Source organism: Ctenocephalides felis, unplaced genomic scaffold (assembly GCF_003426905.1).
Source record: "Ctenocephalides felis isolate EL2017-DRISC unplaced genomic scaffold, ASM342690v1 CF-g0.4_SCAFFOLD_03571, whole genome shotgun sequence".
In the NCBI taxonomy this organism is placed as follows: Eukaryota; Metazoa; Arthropoda; class Insecta; order Siphonaptera; family Pulicidae; genus Ctenocephalides; species Ctenocephalides felis.
In genome coordinates, this window is record NW_020539725.1 from 47,789,432 (window position 1) to 47,797,839 (window position 8,408).

An 8,408-nucleotide genomic window follows, 5' to 3' on the forward strand; every position below is an offset into this window, starting at 1 on the left:
ATCAAATTTGCACAAATTAATACTTGTGCAAATGTATTTTACTGATCATTTCCTCCTAGAATATATTTATCTGCTATTTGTAGATTTTTTTTACTATTTAATACTAGCTTTATGAATGCAATTAAATTAATGTATAAACTGCATTTATAATTTAATATAATAAATCTAGATCTAACCAGGAGCAATAATTGTATAATATTTGCAATTCCGCTATTTTAACAGTAGTTAAAATATATATATTTTATTAAAATAAATTTATTCTTTAAATAATATGATAATGTTTAATTATTTATTTGAATCTTTATTGCCTGTAGTATTCAAAGCGGTCTTGCAAAAAATGCAATTATTGTCACTATATGCTATTATATGCCACAAATTTCATAAGGCCACAAAATATATGTTACATTTATAAAGCGAATGGATTTCAGCTGTATATATGAGTTTAAATTCCTCCTTCAGATCAGTTTACAAATGAATTAAACTTTTACTAATGCTAATGCATTTAAAAAATATATATACAGAAACGCGCAGATCGACTACTTCGAAAGTTCGCATAATCCATTGCAAGTAACAAGTAATATAGTTAATATTCATATTAAGATCTTGTACTACATGTGCACATCACTCCTGGTGTTGTCTCTGGTAGATCTGGCCGCTTGTTTTACTGGACTAGTCATATCTCCGTACTGATTTTCGATCACAAAAGCATTATCCTTCGATCCAGTCCAAGGCCTTGCAATTTGAGGATTTCCTAAAACAGCGTTGTTGTTGTCGCTTCTTGCACTTACTGCAATATTTATAGGGGTATTTTCATCCTGGAAATAATATTTTGTCTAACTACTTAAATATTGCATCAAAAACATTTTTTTATGTTAGTATAGAACACTGATTCCCAAAGTGGTCCATGACCACTTCTAGGGGGCCCACGCCAACGAAAAAGAATCATGGAGATCCACGATAGTGGATCACAACAAACCTCGTTTTTATCTATTTTATTATCATTCTGAAGTCAATTAATAAATATATAATAAACTTCAAATGTTTAATACAAAACGTTAGTACAAATACACATTTATAAAAAAAATCGATATCGGCTAAATAGGGGGTCTATGGCGAAGTCTAAGGGGTCCACGACACAAACAAGTTTGGGAACCTATGGTATAAATATACCCCGGCTATATTTTGTGTGATAATTATAAATTATATCATCTGCCACCGTTAAATAAAACTAACTAGTTGAATAAAAAAACAAAAAAAATAAAATTATTAACAATTATTTATAAATAAATTACCTGCTTGGATACTGGATTTCTGTAAATAAAACGCGCCCAAACAGCTAAAAGCAGCATTTCACAGAGAACCAGCGAATTCTGAATTACTGAAAAATAAAAATAAATAATATTAATAAGAATTGAAAAATTTTATGCGAGAAATTAATACTTAACATAGTTAATAAATAATTCTGACGTTTAATAATTAATTTTTGCAATAATGTATATTAAGAAATCTGCTAATATCAAACAATAGGTTCACTCATACCGACATATAGTTTATATTATTTATTGGAGTTTGGCCAATATTATGAAATTATAATAATTATAAAATATATTATAACTGATTTTGTCTGCACGAGATAGTTGAAATATTCATACTCAGGGCCGGTCCTACCTTGAATGCAATGCATGCGAAAAGTGCGGGCGCATGCCTTAGGGGGCGCCAAAACGAGGTTCGGAAATAAAATTTATTATATATTTTTTATATATAGCATAGTAAATAAGTAAAATGTTTCAAAACCCAAATACTAATATCAGACATATGTTAGAAATATTTAAAAATTTAAAAATATTTTACAACAATCAATCCGCAAATTGCCTCGATTTTCTAAATAAATTTAATATCGATATATTTCATACGCTTTTACATTATATCTAATTTTTTATGTACTAAATCTGATATGATTAAAAATAATTAAAAAATTTACGTAAATATTTTTATAATTTTAATGATAAACTGTTAAAACTGTTAAAATTATTGGGGGGCGTGGCCAAAAAAAAATTGCATGCGGGCGTTGAGAACCCTGTTTATACTTACGCACTTATACGAAATTATCAACTAATTTCTTGCCAGTTAAACTTTCGTTTAAACAATAATATTGTAATATAACTTTCAGGCGTGTTTGGCTTATTTATATATTTTTACATATTTCACGTCATGCATTAATATGCATGGCAATTTCCAGAATAACCCAATATTAATATATCGTTTATTCTGGAAACATTATAAAAGATGCTTTTATGGAAGATGAAAATATGAATATCTTATTATATTTTACTTTTTTAACTTCCCGTAGGGCAAGTTATAGTAATCGCAAAAAATCGAAAATGAAAATTTTTACTTTTCTCGACGTTTCAAAGGTTTCTGAATATTTTGGCATACCTTAGAAAAAATGGATGTATGTGTGTGTGTGTGTGTGTGTGTGTGTGTGCGTGTGTGTATGTATGTGCGGATACAAATTTTCGTCGACGATTTCGGGAACACCGATCAACCGATTTGAATAATTCAAAAAACATTCGATTCGTATTGATAAGGAGACGTGCTGATTAGTTTTTGGCGAAGTCAGGTCTAGCCGTTCCGAAGATACGGGGCAAAAAGTGCCGAAAACGGTAACTCAGTTTTAAGAGAACGGAGCGTCCGATTTTAATAATTCAAAAACATTTTACTTGTATTGACAAGGTGAAGAACCGATCAAATTTACATAAAGGCAGGTCTAGCGGTTTCGGAGATCTAATGAAAAAAGTAAAAAAAATGCCATTTGGCGGTCAAAAATGATCATTAGACATATGCACATCAAATTATCAGATATTTTATAGAGATTTTAACAATAAGTATAATTTTGGTTTACATTCCTATGGGTTCCGTACCAATGTTTACGCGTTAGACGTCGACGGGGCGCTTACGCTGTTTGATATTTCGTCTTTATGCAATTAAAGCAGTACGATTGCTTTGAAAAAAAGTTTATATCTTTCAAAATATGTCAAAATAGAGAAAACATTTTTTTTCAAAAAAAAAAAAAATTAAAAAAAAAAATTAAAAATTTTTTTTTTCGAAAAAAAGTAATTTTTTGTCTAATTGTTTGTCAAAAATCTTATTTTTCCGAAGTAAATTTTTTTCAAAATTGTTAATCGTTTTTAAAAAAATAATAATTTTTGGTGCGGGAAGTTCCAGCAATTTGCCTCAAGGCACGATGCCCTAATTGCCTTAAGACAGAATTCCACTTACAGCTAGTTATAATTTGTAATCCCTTCATTATACGTTTATGAACTGGACACAACATTATTTAGTCGTCAACGATCATACCATGTTGAATACACCGGTTCTCGTCCGATCACCGAAGTTAAGCAACATCGGGCGTGGGTAGTACTTAGATGGGAGACCGCTTGGGAACACCACGTATCGTTGACTTTTTTCATTTTTTTAAAAATAATCATAATATTATATTATGATTATTTATATATAATATATATTTTTAGAATTATCAATTCTGATTTTGAGATAAAAATCAAACTTATACATGTAGAAATAAATAGCAGTTAATATTTGATATTGTTATGTCAATAGTAAATAAAGAAAAAATCATAAGGCTATATTCTAATATCTCCTGGATTTTAATATATGGGGAGTAGTAATTATTGTAATATCTAATTGAATTGCGAGTAGTAATTATTGTAATATATAATTGAATGTGTTGAACACATGTCATTAAATGTATATAAATAACCTCAATAAAATCGTCCAAATATGTAAATAGGTAAATAAACTTACAATTTGAGACAAGCGCCGGCGCCAATGGCGGCATGCATGGCACGACCCCGTTGCTGGCAAGCAACCGGATGAGCAACGCCTGCAACTTCGTACTGATCAACACTAACTGCAAACACCGGAACCGATTCTGCAGAGGCCTCTCTGGTAACACTGCAGATGCCAATCTGAAAACACAAATGTAAAATCCACTTGTAATTAGAAACAACATAGGGTAGAGGGAGTTAGATCTCATTATCTCAAAATCAAGTGAAGTATGGTACTTATAACTATTTTCAAGTAGAGAACAAAAGATGCCTAAACAACTATCGACTTAAATCCGGTGACTTCGCTAGCACGATATAAATGGCAACATTGCCAATCTTTTGACGAAAGTGGTTCTGAGACTATTGTTTAGTTTACATAATTTAGTTTATATATTTTTTAAGTGTGCATTATTTAATTGTTTTTAACTTGTTGCATTAATTCAAAGTCCTATATTGAAACAGAAAAAAACGTTAAATATGTCCAACTGGCCCATATGTAGCAATATCGGTTTGAACGTGGGTTAGCACCAACTTGTCCCGGGTTCGATGGTTCGAATCCCGCTGCCACCAAAGCCCAATATCAGACAACTTTGATGTCAAATTTCTACTTGAGGTTAAAGATCTCAAATATAGCCTCAAGTAAAAATCGTCTCTTGTGGGTATAGTTGCAAATATATAATAAAAATGTCAGGAAATACTTCGAGTATAGTTAATTAGTCATGATTGGTTTGGACAACTACTGGGTTGCCATTCATTCAAAAATCCTCATAATAAAGTAGGTTGCCATCCATTCAAAAATCCATATATAATAGAGTCAAAATAATTACTGTAATTAAAAATGTTAAAAAAAATATGTCCAACTAATATCTTCAATATAAGTATGAAAAATGTTCCAAATATTAATTTATCTAATCTTTATCTACTTACTTTAAAGTAACATTTATTCCGTAAATGCCAAGTAATATAGAAGCCAAGCATATTGGTTGAAGAAATTGGTAATATGTGTTGTAGATTCTCTAAAAAATATATTAAATCAATATAAGATATGCAAATTTATAACTATCATAATATTGATTTACCTGATGTTCAGATGCCATGACTAGAAGAACAAAGTATACTACAGATGTAGTAAACGGCATTTGTAATACCAAATATCCCAAATTAGTAATGTGGCATCTATATAAATAAAAAAATAATATATATCGCTATCGATTTATACAAAATAGAAAGTAATAACTTATATAATTTCAATTACATAAAAAATTTAACGTAACCACATAATTACTGCGATAACATGCATAGTTTCAACTTGTTTGAATCTTGTATATACTATGAAAATTGTAATTCTACTAACACTTTCAATGGTCTTTCTGGTAAAAGTCGTCCACAGAAAGGCCAACAGCAGCAAGGAGGAGCTTGCAGCACGAGCCACGCATCATCCCGCCGTTTGCTCTTAATTGATTTTAACATCTGGCTTTGAGGCCCATCGCAGCAAAAACTACTTCCTTCGGCATATGCAAGAGACGACGCCTGGATAAAAAATATAAAAAAGTATAAAAAGAAAAATACTCGTTATCTTATCTTACGCAGGATAATAGAATTCCAAAAAAGCATGTGACCACGTTGGTATGTATGAATAATCTTTTAAATGAACATTGAATAATCAGCATAAATCGAATACTATTTTAAGTGTGTACCTTTTCGGTATTTTCTGTCACATCCCTTAATTCACCATCGCAGTTGGAACAATTTTTGACTAGCAGAGAATAAAAACTATAAGCTGCTATCATAAAAACAACTTGTGATACAGCTTCGCATAATGGTTGGGCTCTTGGTATTGACAAGGTGAACACGCTGCACATGCAAACGACCTACAAAAAGCATAAACATTAATAAATAAAATTAACATAATACTAACAACACAATATGTATTGAGTGCCAGAATGTCGTGGAATACGATTTTTAATGCAATTGCATGGTATAGAACATTTGATTTTAAAGAAAGTTCATTGTAAGACAAGCGTAAAATAAAAACTCAACGTGAACTGTTAATTGGGTAGAAAGATCTTGATCGATCGATTAATAAGGGACAAATTATGAGCTTAAATGAGGATTAACATAATATAATCCGAGCTTTAAATCAATATTATTCGTTACGTTATTTTAATTTGGGGCGTACTTGGCGTCTCCACCGTATAGTTACATTCTAAGTCATTGCGTGAATAAATTAAAGATCTATATAAAATTTATGGTAAAATTAGTAATAGTTTAAATAAGAATTGACCATAGTAAATAAAAATAATATAAAGTAAATATCTTATTTTAGTCGCACGAAAAGAGAACAAAGTCACTCTCCCGTTCCTCATATCTATCTCTCCTAAGTAGTAGTTTACAATTATACACAAATCCAGAATTCTAAAAGACTCTGGAAAAATTAAAACATAATCAATATATGATTAATTGGAATATGCAATGACTATATAAGTCGCAAGGCCAAACAATGTCTTGGATTGGATTATACCATGTTTTTCATACGTGATATGCTCCCGAGTGGATAAAAACCTTCGTTATTTACATTTAAAAAAAATTTCCTGCGTATGTTAAAGAGAATCTAGAAATAGAGTTGTTGTTGAATAATTAGCAAATAATCAATTAATAACATACCGTATATACGCCGACTACAATACTGGTGTCTTTGAATAAGAATCTCCTCTCGTTCTTCGCAACTGATCGCATGGTGCTCAAGAACAAAATCAGGACACTTATGAAGATGAGAACAGATGCCGAAATCAGCAGGGCTGCCCATGTCATACCCAAACCTAAGAATACAATAAAATATAATATAATTAAATATATAAATATATGGTGAAATATTTTATTAAAAGGCAATAAATTTGACTTATTAAAAATAGTTGTAATAGTTCTAAATAAGTGTACTTTCTAAGTATAGTACCTTTTAAGTAAGTTCTTTTTATGCCATTTGTTTAAATTTTATTTTTACGAGTCAATAAATTTATAACATTATTTTTTATGTTCACACGAAATTTTCGATATACGTAAACAAAAAATAACTATAAAAAATTAAACTATAAAATTTTATCTATCAAATGCAACACATGGCATGATAGTAATAATAATGTGGTTTTTGCTGTTATGTATTCATTAATACTAATAAAATCAAATTAATTACTTGAAGCCATTTTCACTTGCCAAATAATATCTAAGGCTGTTAGCCAACTCAGCGAGCCAAACAATATTTTTAAATTTGTCTTAAGTCAACAAATACCTTTATCAAGAACAGCGTGAACTTGAAGTAATATTGATTATTTTAAGAATCACCTTAACTATCTATTAATAATTATTACATCTTATGATTATTCTGAGATATTTCAGAAGCATATTTTACATATTTGTAGTTTAATGAATTATAATGACCTGAAACGTCGAGAACACATAAAATTAGCCAGTCGGATTTTCTGGCAAAAAAAACTTTTGCCTCCGGAAGTTAACAATACTACGTGTATATAGAAAATGTATTTTTGATTGCCTTTGCTGTTGTCATTAATTAATAAAAATTAATCAATCAAAATTTAAAAAAATCAGGGTCTAAATCCAAATTGCTCATTCAACAAGCTACTTTTATATAAAACTTTATTCAAACCAATTTGATGCTATGGAATACAATTGTGGAGCAGTGCTCAAAAAACTAATATAGAAATAATACAGAAAATCCAGAATAATTTTTTGAAAATTGCCTTAGGAATTCATCTCGTATACTGGCACTGGTTTGTTCAATTTTTACTAACAATATTTGCAGTACTAAAAGGAAAAACAATAGGCTTTCAAATAACGCTAATAATAAAGTAATTAAACAAAACGCACTATCCGAACACATTAATTGAAGAATTATTTTATCCTTTTTAGCTAATAATAAAAGATTATTTAGCATATATTAATATACATTATGTGGTCTAAGCCAATATGAGTAGAATCACGAAACTTTTTTTCGATATATTTTATGGATACGCCAAAAATTGAGTTTGAAAAAGGGGCCACTTTGGCATATTTTCAATTATATATCGGCCATAAGTTGAGATACAAAGTTGAAGTTTGGTATATCGGATGTTTTCAAAACAACCTTCAAAATGGTGTATAAGTTATTCAAATACAAGGGTGTTAGTTGATTATGTATGGCAATGCGCCTACGCCCTTGCGCGTCGTGATTATTGTGTACTCGACTAGCAAACCCTTGCAACCGACAAAATGGGCTGGCTTTTTACATATGCTTTCTGAATAGTTAAAAGAATACACCCTCAAAATTTGAGCCTTTTGGGAGCAAAGCTATGAAAAAAAATTTTATGACATTTTTACAAATTGAAGGGATGATGACGCAATCGCGGAATGACTGCCAGAATGGTACTTTTTTAATTGGTCGATAACAAAATGTCATTAAAATAAATTCTATCTCTCAGAAAACAGGTTAGAAAAATAGTTCACTGGCTCTTAGACTATTAGGGCTAACTCTCTGATAAAAGAGATAGCAACATAACATTGTTATGACAA

The 8,408-nt window shown here is 30.1% G+C and overlaps 1 protein-coding gene and 1 non-coding gene across 2 annotated transcripts; one reads left to right on the plus strand and one right to left on the minus strand.

Annotated features, from left to right (window-relative positions):
- Nucleotides 1–608: 608 nt before the first annotated feature.
- On the minus strand, nt 609–7,045 carry LOC113386167 (organic solute transporter alpha-like protein). Its single transcript, XM_026623966.1, has 9 exons — nt 7,036–7,045; nt 6,510–6,664; nt 5,543–5,716; nt 5,200–5,375; nt 4,925–5,021; nt 4,773–4,861; nt 3,823–3,986; nt 1,293–1,378; nt 609–815 (listed from the first exon to the last, which is right to left on the minus strand). Exons 1-9 carry the CDS (start codon nt 7,043–7,045, stop codon nt 609–611), a joined length of 1,158 nt encoding a protein of 385 aa, XP_026479751.1.
- On the plus strand, nt 3,344–3,462 carry LOC113387150. Its single transcript, XR_003368104.1, has one exon. It is a non-coding gene; the product is annotated as a 5S ribosomal RNA (ribosomal RNA).
- Nucleotides 7,046–8,408: the final 1,363 nt, after the last annotated feature.

Coding starts and splice junctions, on each gene's coding strand:
- LOC113386167 (XM_026623966.1), bottom strand. Junction 3,987..4,772: donor GGAATAAATGTTACTTTAAA/GTAAGTAGATAA, acceptor TTGTGTTTTCAG/ATTGGCATCTGCAGTGTTAC. Junction 1,379..3,822: donor GCCGGCGCTTGTCTCAAATT/GTAAGTTTATTT, acceptor TTTATTTTTCAG/TAATTCAGAATTCGCTGGTT.